Genomic DNA, 21,067 nt, shown 5'->3' with positions numbered 1-21,067 from the left:
TGATGGCAAGTGATGCAGAGCATTTTCTCATGTGCATGTTGGCCATGTCTATGTCTTCCTCTGTGAGATTTCTCTTCATGTCTTTTGCCCATTTCATGATTGGATTGGTTGTTTCTTTGGTGTTGAGTTTAATAAGTTCTTTATAGATATTGGAAACTAGCCCTTTATCTGATATGTCATTTGCAAATATCTCCTCCCATTCTGTAGGTTGTCTTATAGTTTTGTTGACTGTAGAGGATTCAGTTTTAAATTCAGATTTAATATGTAAATCTTCTACAGTAGTATATAATTAGTATTACTCAAGTTGGCTATTCTTTTTTTTTAAAGATTTATTTATTTATTTATTTATTTATTTATTTATTTATTTATGATAGACATAGAGAGAGAGAGGGGCAGAGACATAGGAGGAGGGAGAAGCAGTCTCCATGCAGGGAGCCCAACATGGGAGTCGATCCCGGGACTCCAGGATTGCGCCCTGGGCCAAAAGCAGGCGCCAAACCGCCGAGCCACCCAGGGATCCCTAAGTTGGCTCTTCTTAATATTATTATCATCATTTTTTAAAAGTAATCTCGACACCCAATATGGGTATCAAACTCATGATCCTGAGATCAAAGGCTGCACACTCTACAGACTGAGCCAGATAGGTGCCCCCATTATCATCGTTATTATTGTACCTCATCTTCAGATATTCCTTCTTAAACTGTGAATTCAATTACTTGTCCATTTATGCATTACTATTCTTTCATTCTATATTTATATGTTGATTACCTACTATGTGCCACATTCTGTGTTAGGTGCTGGTGTGTGTGTGTGTGTGTGTGTGTGTGTGACACATATTCTTACAAAATATATCCAAGATTACAAATAATGGTAAGTGTTCAGAAGGAAGTATATTTGAGTCCAGAGTGTGAGGGAAGGAAAGGGGTCCTTCTTAACCTACATAAGAGGATCAGGGAAGGCCTTTCCAAAGATTAAGCATTTAGGCTGAGTCATGAAGGATCAGAAGGTGGCAGCCCTTTAAAGATTGAAGGGAGAGCAATTCAAGCAGAAGGAACAGAATGGTCAAAGACTTGAAGTGGGAAGGATCTTGGGATAGTTGAGGAACTGAAAGGAGGCCAGTATAGGGGAGACAACCTTTATCAATCAGACCCTTTGAGTGAGGGACCCCCAAGTTAGTGATGGTTGCAAGAATGAGCCTATCTGAATTGGTGAGAGGGTTGGTTTCTAGCCTCCTTGACCTATAAATGCCAACAGAAGACCTTACCTGCCTTTTGTGCCAACAACCTGTGGGAAAATGCCAGCTTTGGCAGTGGTTTCCTGATTTCCTGCCCTTTTGGTTCTTAGGGAAAGGAGAGAGATTTGTGAAGATAATGACTGAAAGGCCACCATTGTTCACGGAGGACGTAAGCCAACGTAAAGTAAACAGAGATTATGATGGCTCTGGAGCAAAGCCTATGTCTAAATATTTACCAGAATCTCAGAAATAAAATGGTCTGAATATATGAGCCCCACCTTCTCTTCTGTTCCAGTCTAGGAATTGTGATCCTTAAGAGATAGCAAGAGTCAAAGGTTAAATCTTTCCAAGCCTCTCCTATGAAAAGACATAATGGAAGCAAAATCCTAATTCAGATTAAAGACCAGTTCCCCAGAGGATGAGGAAAGAATCTGAAATACAAGCATGATGCAGATGTACACATGCTATTCCTAAATTTACAGTGAGATAGGTATGGGAATCTGACCCAACTGTGCCCCTTCAGAGATGTTCAGAAGGAAATGTCTGGGGAAGAAGGAGGAAAGTTAGAGTGGTGCTATGGCCTCCCCTTCTGTCCCTTGGATGTTGGTCACATTTGGCTATGGGACCCTGAGCAAATCACTGCTCTGTTCTTCAGTATTCTCCTCTGTAAAATGAAGATGAGAATAATCCTTATCTCACAGACTATAATGAGAATGATGTAAAATAAAGTGAATGAAGTACAAGGGCACTTGGGTGGCTCAGTCGTTAAGTGTCTGCCTCTGGCTCTGGACATGATCCCAGGATCCTGGGATCAAGCCCTGTGTTGGGCTCCCTGTTCAGTGGGAAGTCTGCTTCTCTTTCTCCCTCCCTGTACCTGCCTTGCCTGTTGTGCTCGTGCACTGTCTCTCACAAATAAATAAATTAAAAAATAATCTTAAAAAATAGTGAGTGAAGTGCCTGGCCCCACACTTGGCATAGAGGGGGCACTGTAAAAGTTAGTCATCTGTCTCTCTTTTTTATTCTCCCAGGATGGGTCTCTCAAAGTGTAGTTCCCATACCAGCAGCATCAGCAAGATCTGGGCTCTAGTTAGAAAGGCAAAATTTTCAGCTTCAGCCCAGACCCACTGAATTTAAAAAATGAAGGAATAGGGCTCAACCATCTGTGATTTAACAAATTTTCCAGACGATTGTACTTAGAGTTGCCAGATTTAACAAATAAAAATAAAGGATGGATAATTAAATCTGAGGTTCAGAGAAACAATGAATACTTTTTTAGTATATAATATGTCTCATGCAATATTTGAACATAATTTTATTAAAACTGAATTTGTTTATCTGAAGTTCAGATTTAACTGGGTGTTCTGTATTTTTGCATTAGATTCTGATACATGCTACACTATGAGAACCATTGTCTGAGGATATCTCAAGGGAAGCATCTAGCATAGCCCAGAGAAAGGGTGGAGAGGATGCTCTGGGATATTCTTGTATCATTCCTTTAAGGGAGGATAGAAGATGGGAGTGAAAAGCGTCTCCAGAGCTCTGGACAGTTTGGTCCATTAATAAAGAAAACAGTTTCCTGAAATTAACTGAGTTTATTTTCTGTTTGAACTATGAAGATCTTGCTTCCTCTAAGGAAAAATGGCCACTCTGTCTTTTTCAGGAAATTCAAGGCACTCCATAAACACATGGGCTGTATAAAAGCATCATAAGTATTACTTAAGAATAGCATGCCTTTGGGGGACAACTTTCTTTCTCTCTCTTTTTAATTTTGTCCTTACCTGCCACTTCCCTTGTATTGGGGCAAAACTTTCTTAAAGGTGTCTCGTATTTATCACCTCATTTAAGCCTGAGAATCCCCTTGTGAGGTAAGCTAAGGATTCTTATTCTCAGTTTATAGTGGAAGAAACGGAGGCTCAAGGCAGGGAAGTGACTGGCTCAAAGTCATATAATTTGTTCTGACAGAATCAAGATTAGAACCAGGTTGCAAGTCTCCAGTGTGCTTAGAAGAAAAGGAAGAAAGTGGGGTCCATACCACTTAATTATGCTTCCAAGCATGATAATTGATACGGGATACTTTTTTGCAAATCCATTGGCTGCTTCTGATGGTGTAGCTAGAAAGACATACACAGCTGTTGTCCATTGCCTTAAGCAATTCTTGACTCTTGGGTTAGTTATTTGGAGTGTACACGTACTATCTTACTTTCCTAAAGGTGTGGAAGTAAAGATAGCATTAATATGTAAACTTGAATCACTTTCCTCCTTTGGGCTATAATTTTGTTTTCACTTGAAAATAACAAGGTTGACCTTAATTATTTCCAAGGTAATTCCAGTTCTAACATCAGATGACTGGATGTTGGCAAGTAATACATTGTCTCATATATTTCCCATTTTATTTTTCCCGTCATGCAAAATGTGATTTTTAGGTAGCACTCAATGACATTTTCTTTTTTTTTAAATGACATTTTCATACCTCCTTTCCCCTTTATTCCCTTTCACTATTTTTTATATTCCCCAAATGAATGAGACCATATGATGTTTGTCCTTCTCCGATTGACTTATTTCACTCAGCATAATACCCTCCAGTTCCATCCATGTCAAAGCAAATCGTGGGTATTTGTAATTTCTAATGGCTGAGGAATATTCCATTGTATACATAGGCCACATCTTCTTTATCCATTAATCTTTCGATGGACACCGAGGTTCCTTCCACAGTTTGGCTATTGTGGACATTGCTGCTATAAACATCGGGGTGCAGGTGTCCTGGCATTTCACTGCATCTGTATCTTTGGGGTAAGTCCCCAGGAGTGCAATTGCTGGGTCATAGGGCAGTTCTATTTTTAACTCTTTGAGGAGCCTCCACACAGTTTTCCAGAGTGGCTGCACCAGTTCACATTCCCACTAACAGTGCAAGAGGGCTCCCCCTTGGGAGACAACACTTGTGCAGAAGCAGTGCCATGCCCCAGCAAAGTGTAACAGATGAGGAATGGAAGTAAGAGATTATAGGAAAAAAGAGATCAGCTCTGAATGATGTCAGTGGAGAGATGGGACTGGGATTCCTTTTGAAGAATGAGTCAGTGTTTTGGAGGCATCAGAGTTTGATGGAGAGGAAGTTCAAGCAGAGGGAAATGGCATAAATAAAAACAGAAGGTAAGAAAGCCCAGAGCATATTTAGGAAACTGAGTCAGTATAATTTAGCTGGATTATAAGGGATGCAAAAGGGTATGGAGAAGCTACTGGGGATGGAGAAGGATGAGGGAACTTGAATGCAGACAGCCTTGAAGGCCTATAATTTCTGGTGAGATTCAAGTCCATGGCCAGTGAGGAGTAGACATATAAGAAGAGGAAGCTTAGCCTTAGAGAAGATTTGAGAGTGGGAACAGCCCCATTTCCTTAGACATTGGAAGGGCTAGCTTGTGGGAGAGAGACTTGACATGTTTTGTATCACTTCAGAAGGCAGAAGTAGGAAGATAGGTAGATTTCAGCTCAAGGTGAAGAACTTTTTAACCATTAGAATTGTTCCATTGTGGATTCAGCTACCTCTGAAGGTAGGGAGTTCTCTGTCACTAGAGACACACATCCAGAAACTGACTATCACTTGGAGGTGTTGCAGAGGGGAGTCAAGCTGTGACATTTGTGGGTCCAGACAACTCTGGAAGACTTATGATTCTATAATTTCTTCATATATTTCTCCTCCTGCCAAATTTCTAGGGTAGGAAGTTTAGACAGTAAAATAGGATTATGAATTTCCCAAAACTCAAAGGAAAATAGTCTTTTTGCCATTTTTGATATCATATTTTGTTATTTCCATTTACCATGCTATCAAACCTGTTGGGTATGGTCAGATCCAGCTCATCTTGCACAGGTACTGTAAAGACATCTAAATACTTGTAATAGCTTCCTGAACCCCATCAGGGGATGAGAAAGGCTTGGAAAGAAGTTAGTTCGAAGCAAGGTCAAGCTGGGGAAATTTTAGATGAAATCTAAAATCCTGAAGTCAGAGGGAATGTGGGTAGAAATTACAGAGAAGGACATGATTATTCATGTCACAGGGTCACACCCTGGATGGGGCAAGATTCCTACCTGAGCATGAATGTGGGTGAGGAGTAGACAGAGAGTGGGAAATAAGAGTGATGAAAGCATTGTTAATGAGCTTCAGTGAGAGGACGGGTGAAAACCTGGCAGGGGAGTGGAAGTGACACAGCAATGGTATTTGTTGTTAGCCTGCTTGGGCTGCCATAACAAAATACCATAGACTGGGAGGTTTAAACAAGAGAACTTTATTTTTCCACGTTTCTGGAGGCTGGAAGCTCAAGATGAAAGTCTGTCAAGGTTGGTTTTTGGTGAGACTTCCTTTTTTGGCTTGTAAGTGGGTGCCTTCTGTCTGTCCATTAACATGGCCTCTTTTCTGAGTAGAGAATGAGAAGAAGAGAGGGAAGAAGGGAGGGAGGGAAGGAAAGAAAAAGAAAAAGAGAGAGAGAGAGAGATACGATGTCTCTTCCTCTTCTTATAAGGAGCAGTCCTATCATATTAGGGCCCCACCCTTATGACCTAATTTAACCTTAATTACCTCCCTAAATGCCCTGTCTCCAAATAAAGTCACATTAGAAAGTTAGGACTACAACACATGAATTTTTGGGGAACACAATTCAGTCTATAAGAGTGTCCATTGTAGCTCTTGTGAATTGTCTTTGTCCTCTCGTGGGAGAGTGAGGACTCTGATTGAGGGCCAACTAAATGTCAGTCACTACTGATTCATAATTTCATTTGACTCCTGAATAACCCTGTCATGAGAGAAGATTTAAGTTCACTGATATTATGACCACCCAGATAGTAAGAAATCAAGAAAGTATTTAAATTCTAGTTTTTTTACATATATTTTTTATTTTTATTTTTATTATTATTATTTTTTAATAAATTAATTTTTTAATTGGAGTTCAATTTGCCAACATATAGCATAACACCCAGTGCTCATCCCATCAAGTGCCCCCCTCAGTGCCCGTAACCCAGTCACCCCCACCCCCTACCCACCTCCTTTTCCATAACCCCTTGTTCGTTTCCAAGTTAAGAGTCTCTCATGTTCTGTCTCCCTTTCTGATATTTCCCATACATTTTTTCTCCTTTCCTCTTTATTCCCTTTCACTATTTTTTTTCTAGTTAGTTTCTTTCTTTTTTTTAATAAATTAATTTTTTATTGGTGTTCAATTTACCAACATACAGAATAACACCCAGTGCTCATCCCGTCAAGTGCCCCCCACAGTGCCCGTCACCATTTCCCCCCAACCCCTGGCCCTCCTCCCCTTCTACCACCCCTAGATCGTTTCCTAGATCGTTAGGAGTCTTTATGTTCTGTCTCCCTTTCTGATATTTCCCACACATTTCTTCTCCCTTCCCTTATATTCCCTTTCACTATTTTTTATATTCCCCAAATGAATGAGACCATATAATGTTTAGTTTTTAATTTCATAATTCTCACTGGAGGGGACTTTAATTTGAAATATTGTTGAATTCCTAGGACTACATCTTTAAACTTGGAGTCCAGGAAGATTGCTCGACAAGACCATTTGGACATTAGAGGAGGGTCTCTGAATAGGAAAGTGGCTTGATCAGAGTTGTGTGTAGGTGGGACTGGAGATCATCTAGAAACCTGATGAGAGATAATTACAGCTTGTATAAAGGGCAGTATAAGTGCTAGATGCCTTTAACATTGTGAAGGCAGAGTCAGAGTTTTGGTAAATGGTTGAATAAAGGCCTTGGGGTAAAGGGAGGAAGTCTAGAAAGAGGCAAGGTAAGAGACTGAGAGAACGGTAGTAACCATGACAGAAATTAACTGAATCTGAGCAGGACATGTGGTACCCCTAAAGCTGTCCTGGCCCCCATTCCATCAGATGGTGAAGGGGTACCTCAGGAAAGCCGCAACTGCTTAAAGTCCAATGCTCCCATTTGGGGGGATGTTAGAGAGGACTTCTTGAATTTAAGGTTAATCTGATACAGTTAATCATTACTGGTAATTATGCCCTTAATAGTACAACATTAGGCTTAATAATTTATGAAGTGGGAGATGATAAATGAAAAGATAATGGGCCAGGACAGGCAGGCTACATGCAGAAGGGAGTTCTGATTAAAAGTGGACTGTTATACCCACCAAGCTTTGAGGAAAAGAGGTGAATGTCTCTGATGAATCTGCTTTCCTCCTAATTTCCCCTTCTTCTTTTTAAAAATCCTATATGATTAACATACAGTGTTATATTAATTTTAGGTGTATAATATAATGATACAACAATTCTATACAATTATCAGTTCTCATCAAGATAAATGTACTTTTTTTTTTTAAATTTTTTTTTAATTTATTTATGATAGTCACAGAGAGAGAGAGAGGCAGAGACACAGGCAGAGGGAGAAGCAGGCCCCATGCACCGGAAGCCCGATGTGGGATTCGATCCCGGGTCTCCAGGATCGCGCCCTGGGCCAAAGGCAGGCGCCAAACCGCTGCGCCACCCAGGGATCCCGATAAATGTACTTTTAATCCCTTTCATCTATTTCACCGATCCCCTGCAACCTCCCCTCTGGCAATGACCAATTTGTTCTCTGTATTTAAGAGTCTGGTTTTTTTGTTTGTCTCTTTTTTCTTTTGTTTCTTAAATTCCACATATGAATGAAATCATATGATATTTATCTTTCTCTGACTTATTTTACTTGGTATTATACTCTCTAGGTCCATTCAAGTTGTTGCAAATGGCAAGATTTCATTTTTTTTTAAATGTCTGAGTAATATTCTATTGCGTATATATTACCGTATCTTTTTTATCCATTCATCTACGGATTCGTTTTCTTCTTCTTAATAAATGACATCCACCTATTCAAGTCTTGAATCTAGGAGTTACCCTTGATTACTCTTTCCCTAATTTCCCACATCTGATCCATCAAAGGTAACTCCTGGATTCAGGACTCCTATCAACTTCATTTCTGAAACACACTCCAATCTCTACACTTGCCTTTGTCTTGACTTCTACTACCAGAGACCAAGCCACTGTCCTCTCACACTGATGCAGCAATAGCTTCCCAGTTTCTCTGTTTTCTCCCTTGCTCCCAGCACTATATTCTCCACATGCTTGAGAACAATATTTATTTATTTATTTATTTATTTATTTATTTATTTATTTATTTATTTATTTATTTTGAACTGATGAGTTTTTTTTGTATTTTTTTATTGGAGTTTGATTTGCCAACATATAGTATGACACCCAGTGCTCATCCTGTCAAGTGCCCCCCTCAGTGCCCGTCACCCAGTCACCCCATCCCCCCACCCACCTCCCCTTCCACTACCCCTTATTTGTTTCCCAGAGTTAGGAGTCTCTCATGTTCTGTCACGAGAACAATCTTTAAAAGCAAATTAAGTCCTGCCTCTCCACTAATTAAAACTCTGTAGTGGAGAGGCACCCAGATGGCTCAGTAGGTTGAGCATCTGCTCTTGATTTTGGCTCAGGTCATGATCTCAGAATCATGAGATCAAGCCCCATGTCGAGCTCACACTCTGGGTGTGGAGCCTGCTTGAGATTCTCTCTCCTGCTGTCCACCCCCCCCCCCCACACACAAAAAGCCAACCCCAAAAACAAACCCATTCAGTGGCATCTCACATAGAATAAAATCCAAACCTCTTTTTCTTGCCTGCTAGGACCTACATGATGTATGCCTGCTCAACTTCTCAGCCTCATCTCAGAACACAACTCTCCTTTCCTACCACACTCCAGCCACTCTGGCCGCCTTTTTGCTTCTCAACTATGACTACTTTCCTTCTGATTTTGGCATAGTGGACTTCCTTTATTGCTTCAATCTTAACTTAGAGGTCATCTGCATGGAGAGACCTTTCCTGACTCCCCAATTGGGACTAGTCACTCTATCACACACTCTCTCTATTCTCTTCACAGCACTTGCCATTTTCTGATCTCTCTTTTTAAAAAATTTATTTATGTTTCCTCTGTTAGGATATAAGCTTCTGGAACATAGGGATTTTGTCTGTGCTATTCACAGTGGAATCCTCAAGGTCTAGAATAGTGTTTGATACTTTGAGGTAATACTAAATTAATATTTATTGAGTGAATGAATGAATGAACTGCTTTTACCATTATCTCACTATTCCAGAGACCTTCTGGCCTGACCTTTAGGAAACTCCTTCTTCTCTGTCTTAACTAGTTGCTACTAAGCAACCATTGCCTTATATTGGGGGTAGGGGCTGATATAGCTAGGATAGTTTCTTGGAGTAATCTAGCTTTTGGGAAATAACATTCTGTGTTTTGTTCCAGATTTGTTCAATCTTAGGGATATTAGACAAATAACTACCAGCCTTCCTCCATTGTTCAGCAAGAATGGGGATAATTATACTAGTTTGGTACTTATCAATTAGTGCTATGCTTCTCCTCCTGGGATAGAAGGACTCTAAAACTTTCTAGAGTTCTCTTGGATTTCATATGCAATTGTGTTGATGGCACAGTATCGTGATTGGTTAGTGAAATATCCCTCACTTGTTTTAGCTGATCTTTTCTCCTTCATCTCCCATTCACAGTCTCATTCTCCTTTTTCCTTCCAGGCTTCCAGTCTTGGGTTTTTTTTTTAAATTTTTATTTATTTATGATAGTCACACACACACACACAGAGAGAGAGAGAGAGAGAGAGAGAGAGAGAGAGAGAGAGAGGCAGAGACAAGGCAGAGGGAGAAGCAGGCTCCATGCACCGGGAGCCCGACGTGGGATTCGATCCCGGGTCTCCAGGATCGTGCCCTGGGTCAAAGGCAGGCGCCAAACCGCTGCGCCACCCAGGGATCCCACCAGTCTTGGGTTTTTAATATATATCCTTCCAATCTGTCTTCTAAACTATGTATTTAGACATACACATATCCTTGAAAAATGCAGTGTTTTGTGCATGTGTCCATGGGGTCCAGGAGACCTTTGTAAAAATTTAAAATAAAAATACTATATTGACTCAGAGAGTTATTATTAGTAGCATCTCATGTTACTTGGGGGCACATGGGATTATAGAGTTTAATAGTTAGGAATCAAAAAAAATAGTTAGGAATCATTTGTAAATTATAGACTCTACCCCCTGGCCTTCTCTGATAAGTGAGAGGACTGAGGCCCAGAGACTTCCTTCAAATGATTCCTTTTATCAAAACTGTCCACATTTACTGACAGCCAGTATTGGTCAAGGTCCTATGTCAGAAGTGTTGGAGGACGATGTTTCTAGCAGCCATGTCCACAATAGCCAAACTGTGGAAGGAGCCTCGGTGTCCATCGAAAAAAGATGAATGGATAACGAAGATGTGGTCTATGTATACAATGGAATATTACTCAGCCATTAGAAACGACAAATACCCACCATTTGCTTCGACGTGGATGGAACTGGAGGGTATTATGCTGAGTGAAATAAGTCAGTCGGAGAAGGACAAACATTATGTGTTCTCATTCATTTGGGTAATATAAAAAATAGTGAAAGGGAATAAAGGGGAAAGGAGAAAAAATGAGTGGGAAATATCAGAAAGGGAGACAGAACATGAAAGACTCATAACTCTGGGAAACGAACTAGGGGTGGTGGAAGGGGAGGTGGGCGGGGGTGGGGGTGACTGGGTGATGGGCACTGAGGTAGGCACTTGACGGGATGAACACTGGGTGTTATTCTATGTTATTCTATATGTTTGCAAATTGAACACCAATAAAAATAAACTTATAAAAAATAAAAGTAAATTTTGGATCAATAAAACATTAAAAAGGCAAAAAAAATAGAAGTGTTGGAGGACACAGAGATGGAGGACACGAAGATGAATGGCACAGGGCGTGCTTCTGAGCAGACAGTCTCTTGGAAGGCTTATAAGGAAAGCTTGGTGGGCTGTGGAGTTTCCCATGTGTTCTTCGCTATTGGCCATTGGGCTGACAGAGGACCCACAGATGATCTGATTTGGGGATAAACAGTGCGTATGTGTGTATACATACACACCAAATCCCCAAAGAGGTTCTTTCTCAATACTCTCCATTTCATCTTCACTATTACCCAACACCCCACATCTACCTTGTGAACCAGTGGTCCCTACAGATACACAGTCAAGTTCCTAGCCTGCCTTTGTTCTTTCTTATCCTTCTCATAGGTGACATGCCTCTTCTCTGGTTTACCTCTGAGTACTGGTGGAACATAACATTCTTAACAGACTTTTTCTTTGTGTTTTCAGGTTGGAGCATCTCTCTTTGCCAGTAACATTGGGAGTGGCCACTTTGTGGGGCTGGCGGGGACAGGAGCTGCTGCAGGCATTGCCATGGGAGGCTTTGAATGGAATGTGAGTAACATCAGCGACACTGTGTTCTGGAGCTGGAAGGAAGTTTAGCAGTCAGGCAGTTCAACATATGCTCTAAGTGTTAGGGGACCAATTAGGGCCATCCTTCAATGCAGATGGAGGAGAGGCACAGCTTTAGGAGCTCTAGTCCTGCTCCCCTTCCACCAGAGTAGCATGAGAAAACCACTGATATGATGGCAATAGAGTTTTTTTTTTTCTTTTCTTAAAAATCCAAGTCCTCTTGTGCCCTTTTGGCCATATTGGAGGTTTGGAAATTCTTACCACCAGATTACCATTATTATTATTATTATTATTATTATTATTATTATTATTTAAAAGTTCTCTAAATGGTATTTTACTCCTTATAAACAAGAGAAGAGGCAAAAAAGCAGACCTCTGGGGTCCCCTCCACTGTTACCCAACTGCCATTCCTTTGGGCCAATCAGACAGCAAAGGCCTCTTTCAGTTTCTGATGGTCACCTAGGGAGTTGTCCTCAGAGCCCCAAGATAAAATGCTTAGTGATTTTCCTGTAATAGTTGAGGGTCCTGCAGACAGCAGATTGGGCTAACCATTGTACTGGTTTGACTCTACCTTTTTGTTTGTTTGTTTTAGGCCTTGATTTGGGTGGTTGTCTTGGGCTGGGTGTTTGTTCCCATTTACATTAAGGCTGGGGTAAGTATCTGCTCTATTATCCATTTCCTACTGAATCTAGCTATCATCTATATATATATCTATAGATATGTATATATAAAAATACATATGTGTAATACACACGCATATATGATATGAACTCTATCCTCTTGGAAGGCAGAGGAGGCTTTATGGCATAAATGGCAGAGCATGCCTATGCCTTGGCTTTCTTTTCCAGGTTATAAAATTTTTGACTAGTTTTGGGGGCATTCAACAAATCCACTCAGCCATGACTTGACTGTCTAAGAAGCCCTCTAAACAACCTCATTATATTCAGAGCCCTCTTAAGCATCTTGTTCCTTCACATTGGGTGTGCGCTTGCAAGGCACTGCCACGCATTTGCTCATGGTATACCATGAGCTCATGGTATACCATATAGCTGTGTGCCCCTGCTCCTGGAAGGGAAGCAGCATGAGAAAAAAGAACTATATTTTCCCAATAACTGGTACTCAACTATCAAATGCATGCTCAGTCTCCTGACTAAATCTCTCTGACGTTTTACCTAAGACAGCTTTGGTGGCACCTGTTTAGTGAGATATAATGAATACCTACTAAGTCTATACATTAGGAGCTGAAAGAAATACAGAAAAAACACAGGGCAGACTTTATATCTTCTGGAGGCTCATGAACTGTTGGTGATATGTGTGATCCCAGAAGACAGCAGGCTCAGGGTTAAGAGAGTGAGACAGCAGTATAGTCAGAATTTGCAGAAAGGAACTGGGAGAACAGTTGAGCAGGGCTGTAGCCAAAATCCTTGGCAAAGCTTGGGTGCAGAGTAGGTGAAGCACATACCAAGCCTGGCCACTTTGTTTGGTTAACTGAAAAGATGCCACCATTGTTATGATGTCTTGTTCACAGTAGGCACTCTTTATAGGAATATATATCTATTACTGCCTCCTTTAGGGCAAAGATCTGCTTTCTTGGTTATGTACAGTCATGTGTTCATTTAAAAAAAGTGTCTATTTGGCACCTTCAATGTCCTGGGATAATACCTTACCCATACAGTGGTAGGGCATATGGGTTGGGATGGGATTGGAGAATGGGAGCCATCTGGCTACCTCACAGACTTTTCTGATCCATGAGGGTTAACCCTTGATCATACTTCTGAAACCATGGTAGATGCCACTGCTCTGCTTGCTCTGGATCTTCTCATCACTCTGTCTGGCGTTGACCTCTCTTACATCCCATGCAGGTGGTGACAATGCCAGAGTACCTGAGGAAGCGATTTGGAGGCAAGCGAATCCAGATCTACCTCTCTATTCTGTCCCTGTTACTCTACATTTTCACTAAGATCTCGGTGAGTCCACTGCCCCAGGGACTGGCATTAGATGTCTCAGACTCTGCCCACTCCTGCTCCTCAGCCAAGGGGCAGCAATATTTGCTTCTATTAACTTGATCCCTTAGTTCTAATTGCTCCTTAGCAAGTAAAGTTCTATTTCATGCATCAAGGAGCCAACACATGGAACTCCTTACTCTCCACCATGTAGAAAGTTAAAAAAAAATAAACAAGTTTAAGAAGTTTCAGTGAAAATTGTTCTTAACAGATTGAAAGGGAATTAGCAATATCTAAGGACTGGTTCCAACATTAGAGTTAGCTTTGAGCCTTTGTGCCTGAAGGTACCATAATCTGGCTCTAGGTGGTTTCTAATATGCTTAAACATGGGCAGTCAATGACAACTCTTGAAAGGGCCTCAGAAATTCTCTCTCTTCTTTGTGGACAGTGTAATGAAAACTGGGAATGGAAAGTACTTGCTCAGGATCTTGAATCAGGAGTAGAACCCAGATCTCTGGCTCTACCTCACTGTCCTTTTCATTGTTATCATTTTTTAAATTTGTTTTTTTCTTTTTCTTTTTTCTATAAATTAATTTTTATTGGTGTTCAATTTACCAACATACAGAATAACACTCAGTACTCATCCCGTCAAGTGTCCCCCTCAGTGCCCGTCACCCATTCACCCCCACCCCCCGCCCTCCTCCCCTTCCACCACCCCTAGTTCGTTTCCCAGAGTTAGGAGTCTTTATGTTCTGTCTCCCTTTCTGATATTTCCCACACATTTCTTCTCTCTTCCCTTATATTCCTTTTCACTATTATTTATATTCCCCAAATGAATGAGAACATACACTGTTTGTCCTTCTCCGATTGACTTACTTCACTCAGCATAATACCCTCCAGTTCCATCCACGTTGAAGCAAATGGTGGGTATTTGTCGTTTCTAATGGCTGAGTAATATTCCATTGTATACATAAACCACATCTTCTTTATCCATTCATCTTTCAATGGACACCGAGGCTCCTTCCACAGTTTGGCTATTGTGGACTTGCTGCTAGAAACATCGGGGTGCAGGTGTCCCGGCGTTTCATTGCATCTGAATCTTTGGGGGTAAATCCCCAACAGTGCAATTGCTGGGTCATAGGGCAGGTCTATTTTTAACTCTTTGAGGAACCTCCACACAGTTTTCCAGAGTGGCTGCACCAGTTCACATTCCCACCAACAGTGTAAGAGGGTTCCCTTTTCTCCGCATCCTCTCCAACATTTGTTGTTTCCTGTCTTGTTAATTTTTCCCATTCTCACTGGTGTGAGGTGGTATCTCATTGTGGTTTTGATTTGTATTTCCCTGATGGCAAGTGATGCAGAGCATTTTCTCATGTGCATGTTGGCCATGTCTATGTCTTCCTCTGTGAGATTTCTCCTCATGTCTTTTGCCCATTTCATGATTGGATTGTTTGTTTCTTTGGTGTTGAGTTTAATAAGTTCTTTATAGATTTTGGAAACTAGCCCTTTATCTGGTGTGTCATTTGCAAATATCTTCCCCCATTCTGTAGGTTGTCTTTTAGTTTTGTTGACTGTATCCTTTGCTGTGCAAAAGCTTCTTATCTTGATGAAGTCCCAATAGTTCATTTTTGCTTTTGTTTCTTCTGCCTTCGTGGATGTATCTTGCAAGAAGTTACTGTGGCCGAGTTCAAAAAGGGTGTTGTCTGTGTTCTCCTCTAGAATTTTGATGGGATCTTGTCTCACATTTAGATCTTTCATCCATTTTGAGTTTATCTTTGTTAAATTTGTTTTTTTTCTGATATTGTTCATGCTTCTTGTGTAATTTCTAAGAACCCATTGCCAAATCTAAGGGTAGAGAGAAAGTGGCATTTTCTGAGGCCACATAGGGAGTTACAAAGTGTTCACTGCTCTGTCAGAGGGGTTTTCTCATTGGGTATGGTCAGTTTTCCTTTGTTTTCTTGTTTTCCCTGTTCAGGACCAAAGGTAAGATTGGATCAACCTCAGCATCTTGCAAAAAGATCTGTCCTGGATGAAATCTGAGTCAGGTGGGATCTGAAATGAGCCTTCTGCTCTAGCTAGCTAGAGAGTGCTGAAAAAAAAAACAGCTGCTAATGGTTTTATTTTCCTAATTAACTAAAGCCAAAACAACAACAATATTAAATAACATTTATAATTTTTTTTATTTTGGAAAATTTCAAACCTATATACCCAGAGGTAGAATAGTATAATGAATGCTTGTGGACCTAATACTTATTACTCAGCTTTAACAATGATTATGGTTTTATTATTCTTGTTCATCTATTTCTTCTACTTTCTTTTTCCAGCAGTGTTTTAAGTCAAATCCCAGATATTATGTTATTTCACTGTGAATTCTTCGGAATATACTTTTGACTTTTTTTAAAAAAATATTTTATTTATTTATTCATGAGACACACACACACACACACACACACACAGAGAGAGAGAGAGAGAGACAGAGACATAGGCAGAGGGAGAAGCAGGCTCCATGCAGGGAGCCCGATGTGGACTCGATCCTCGGTCTCCAGGATCACGCCCTGGGCTGAAGGCGGCACTAAACCGCTGAGCCACCCGGGCTGCCCTACTTTTGACTTTTAAAACACATAATTGTTGTACTATTATCACACAGCAAAACTACAGGAATTTCTTAATTTAGGTGATTTAATACTTTGTCCATATTCAGATTTTCCTGATTATATAAAAAATATCTTCTTACAGTTGATTTGTTTGAATCAGAATCTAAATGAAGTCTACACATTGTATTTGACTATACATTCTCTAAGGGAAATATCTATACCTTTATTTATCTTTATTTTTCTTTTTTGTACTATTACCTTCCAGCCCTAGTCCTGGCCTACATGCATACACTGTTTGTTTTTTTTTTAATTGGGTTGAATGTCTTTTTTTGTTGTTGAGTTAAAATATCAGAAAGGGAGACAGAACATGAAAGACTCCTAACTCTGGGAAATGAGCTAGGGGTGGTGAAGGGGAGGTGGGCGGGGGGTGTGGGTGACTGGGTGATGGGCACTGAGGTGGGCACTTGACGGAATGAGCACTGGGTGTTATTCTATATGTTGGCAAATTGAACACAATAAAAACAAATTAAAAAAGATTCTTTATATATTCTAGTAGTAGACCCTTATTAGAGAGAGGATTTGCAAATATTTCCCTCCATTCTGTAGGTTTTCTTTTTATTTATTTATTTATTTATTTATTTATTATTTTTGTATATATATTTTTATTGGAGTTCGATTTGCCAACATATAGCATAACACCCAGTGCTCATCCTATCGAGTGCCCCCCTCAGTGTCCATCACCCAGTCACCCCAACCCCTGCCCACCTCCCTTTCCACTACCCCTTGTTCATTTCCCAGAGTTAGGAGTCGCTCATGTGCTGTCACCCTCACTGATATTTCCCACTCATATTCTCTCCTTTCCCCCCTTTTCCCTTTCATTATTTTTTATATTCCCCAAATGAATGAGACCATATAATGTTTGTCCTTCTCTGATTGACTTATTTCACTCAGCATAATACTCCCCCCACCCAGTTCCATCCATGTTGAAGCAAATGGTGGGTATTTGTTGTTTCTAGTTGCTGAGTAATATTCTGTTGTATATATAGACCACATCTTCTTTATCCATTCATCTTTCGATGAACACCAAGGCTCCTTCCACAGTTTGGCTATTGTGAACATTGCTGCTATAAACATTGGCGTGCAGGTGTTCTGGCATTTCACTGCATCAGTATCTTTGGGGTAAATCCCCAGCAGCACAATTGATAGTATCTTTTGAGGCACAAAAGTTTTAAATCTTGATAAAGTTCATTTATCTATTTTTAAATTGATTGCTTATGCTTTTACTTTTGTTTCTAAGAATCCATTGCCAAATCTAAGATGACGAAGATTGACCTCTGTTTTCTCTCAGGTATTTTAGTTTTTACATTTGGGTCTTTTGAATTAATATTTGTATACTATGTGAGGCAGGGGCTCAACCTCACTTTTTTTGCATGTGTATATCCAATTCTTTCAGCACCATTTGTTGACAAGACTATTATTTCCTCATTGAATGGTCTTGCACATACATTTTTATACAACTCAGTGTAAACATGCTCTTGCCTATAGGACTGATAGTGTTTTGTCTTGGAGTTGGGACTGATGCCCAGAATACTGCTCCCTTCCTGCCCAGCTTCCTGACTCAAACTGCTACTACTCTTGACTGATGTCTTTGTGTTTTGCCACCAGTGTGATGATTTCACCACCTTCACTTTCTCCTCCCCTCCTTCAGGGTTAGTTTTTAGTTATAAGATGAAGACCTTGGAATTTTCAGTGCTATGTCATTAGATATCAGTGTGCAGAGCCTAGGCTGGAAAATGCTGGGAGCACTGGAGAAATGAGGCTTCCTGAGGGATAGAAGAGCAGACATTAGAGGAGAAAAGAAATGTAAGCAGGAAGGAGAGGAGGTCACCCTGGAGCTAGACAGGAGTTGGCAAGAGAACTGCTCCTTGGTTCAGCTTGTGAGGTGGCACCTGTCTAATGAGCATGTAGAGGAGGCCACTGGGATTCCCCTTCTTGGAATCAAGCCTTCTCCAAGTCCACAGTTCAAGCAGGTAAAAGTCTGTTAAGTGTAGTTGCCATGGAAAGGGTACTCTTTGCCCTTGGAGCTGGTGTAGGGTAGTCATATAAATAAAATAAATGCCCAACCTCTCTCCCTGCCTTCCAATCACCTCACCTATTGTTCAGGTTACTGATTAAACCTCCCTTGACTTGGGAGTCCCCAGATAACTGAGGGGCAGTCTTGCTCAGCTCAAGTCCTGATGAAGCCCACGTCCAGCAGTCATTTTTTTTTTCTGAATTTTGCTTTTGAATAGTACCAGGTATAGGTCACTCCCTCCCAGTATGATTTCTGGGGCTCCTCCCTGGAGGCTTTGCCTAACATCCTACCTGCTCCACCTGCTGCCTGGAGGCAGCAATCTCTTGAATAATGTGTGTAGAAGGATGATAGCTACCCTTTATTTAATGTCAATTTCTTGGCTTAAATTCCAATAGGGGCTTTACTTATTCCATCTCCTGTTCACATAAGAGTACTGCATAGGTAAGGATTTCTATTTTATTTTTTATTTCATGGGTGAGATAACCGAGTCTCAGAGAAGTTAGGTAATTTGTCCCAAATCACATAGCAAGTGTATGGCAAAACCAGGATTGGAATCCAGATATCTCTAGTCCCAGAGTCTGTGTTCTTCTCACAGTTCAGCTCTATGTTTGGATGGGATGAAGGCGTAGCATGATGGAATGGGATAGATTATTTAGTCCTATGTCCTATGTTCTCATTTTATACCTGGGGAAACTGAGGTCCCAAGAAGGAACTCCATGGGGTTAAACAGTAGCAGAATGCATCCTAGGATGAGCAGCAGATTCCCTGTTATTGAATCCAAATCTTTGACATTATGTAGCCCTTCCTTTCTAAATCTTTCATTCCTCTAGTACAGAGTCAGTTAAAATTCAAGACCTTGGAAAATATTAAGATAGCCATTTAAATGACCTTACAATATAAACAAATTTCCAAGACTAGGATTTGGGAGGACTGAGAAGAGAGCATTGACTGCACACTGGTGTATGAAGGATCTGAAGGAGGGACATTTAGGCAGAGGAGAAGGGCAGGGAAGAGCTGACAGGTGAGACTCTAACTTTATAAATTTGGCTGACTTCAGATTCACCATGAGTCATAGAGCATGAAATCACTAAAATAATTACACTGATGTTGAATGTACCTCCTAGGAACTCACGTTAAGATACACATGAGTTCAAAGTTCATGGACAAAAAAAAAGAACTGTTAGTTAACAAAGTATGATAGGTATTTATTTACATTGCACACAAAGATTAATTATTTTTGTTGTGTGTATGTAGAGGCATGGACAGTTTGTGATGGGGAAGAAGAAAAGAAGGGTGGTCTTGTGAGATACAAGTGCATACAGGAAACAGAGACCTGCCAGGAAGGCTTGGGGAGGATATAGGGATCCAGTGGGTATATAATTGATAGGAGAGAAAAAAACATTTCAGATGTAGGGCCCAGATGTAACCCAGGCCATTGAACAGCAGTGGTGTGAAATCTTGGCTATGGGTACCATCTTGTGGCCAGGTTTTGGGCTCTGAGACCCAGATTTGATTATTCTTCCATGTGCTCCTCTGAATTTTGTCTTCCTGCTATCCCCTTTACAGCACCTGCTTTATCAAGTTCTGAGAAGCATTCTGCCCTGTAAAATTTCCTAGCATCACATATCTTATTTAAGTGCGCAATCACTTGAGATAAGCCTCAGATTTTATGAATTACATGTGATGACCAAATGTCCCTGTTAATATATGCTGGCGCTATTAACATGACTGCAATAAACTTTTACAGCAATTCCACTGTCCATTTTGGATCCTTGAGTGAAAATAAGAGGTTTGGCTTTTGCTTAAGGTTTGAACACTCATTACCTGAGCCATTCACTTTCACAAATGAAAGGAGAAATTTGAGCAATGGAGCTCTCCATCTCAAATGTCGTTGCCAGGCAGGATTTATTGGGTGCTCAGATATAACTCGGACCAGAATGGGCAGCAAAAGCACAAATATAAAATCATAGGGTCTCAAAGTATCAGAGCTGAGATGAAGTAACGTGTACAAGTCTCGTGGTCAGAGACTCAGTTACTCTAAGAGGTGTTACAACTGAATCTGTAATTTTAATATTTCCCATGAGTGTTATGGACATTGTTCAGCCAAATTTTCAAAGTGATGGGAACAAATCTTTTGAGCTGAATCCAACTGCTTGTTTTTGTAGATATAGTTTAAAAATATTTTATTTATTTGAGGGAGAGAGAGAGAGAGCACAAGTGACAGGGAGAGGCAGAGAGAGAAGGAGAAGCAGACTCCCCATTAACAGGAGCCCTACCTGGGTCTGGATCCCAGGACCCTGAGCAGAAGGCAGATGTTTAACTGACTGAGCCATCCAGGTACCCCTGTAGATATAGTTTTATTGGGACATGGCCACACTCACTTTATGTATGTCTGTGGCTGCTTTCATCCTTCAACTACAGAGTTGAGCAGGTTAGATAGAGACTGTATGGACTGCAAAACCTAGAACATTTATTACCTCTACCTTTACAGAAAAAATTTGCTGACCCTTAGTCTAGAATATGATAATTTTCGGTTTCACTTCAAGTTGGTTTTGCTTAGCAACATTGGGGAAATTTGCTTGTTTCCTTCCTTTCTTCCTCCCCCCCCCTTTGTTAAGGGCTAAGAGGAGCTTAGAGAGGGAGCAATCTGGGAAGAGCTGTGAAACAAATGGTCCCTTAGGATTATAGAAGAGTTCTTTTCTATTGATGCTGGTGGTATATTTCCCTATTCATTCCCCTATTTTTATAAATAAAAAAGTAACAAAATACTTCAAATATACAGAAAAGTATGAATACTAATATAGTAAATACCACAACCCAGATTCTATAGATCTTTAAAAAATCTGTCATTTTTTTTTTAGTGGGAAATCTCAGAAAGGGAGACAG

The 21,067-nt window shown here is 40.5% G+C and overlaps 1 protein-coding gene across 1 annotated transcript in view; it reads left to right on the top strand.

Annotated features, from left to right (window-relative positions):
* The window catches only part of SLC5A1 (solute carrier family 5 member 1), a 72,712-nt gene that overhangs the window by 16,796 nt on the left and 34,849 nt on the right, over positions 1 to 21,067 (top strand). Inside the window, exons 3-5 of the mRNA XM_055323362.1 lie at positions 11,448 to 11,552; positions 12,163 to 12,222; positions 13,433 to 13,537. Of these exons, the coding sequence (XP_055179337.1) occupies positions 11,448 to 11,552; positions 12,163 to 12,222; positions 13,433 to 13,537 (270 nt within the window). The remainder of the gene's footprint in view (positions 1 to 11,447; positions 11,553 to 12,162; positions 12,223 to 13,432; positions 13,538 to 21,067) is intronic.

The sequence above is a fragment of the Nyctereutes procyonoides genome, unplaced genomic scaffold (genome assembly GCF_905146905.1).
Source record: "Nyctereutes procyonoides isolate TBG_1078 unplaced genomic scaffold, NYPRO_anot_genome, whole genome shotgun sequence".
NCBI lineage: Eukaryota > Metazoa > Chordata > Mammalia > Carnivora > Canidae > Nyctereutes > Nyctereutes procyonoides.
The sequence above is the reverse complement of the archived record's forward strand: the minus strand, read 5'-3'. Positions and strand labels throughout refer to the sequence as shown.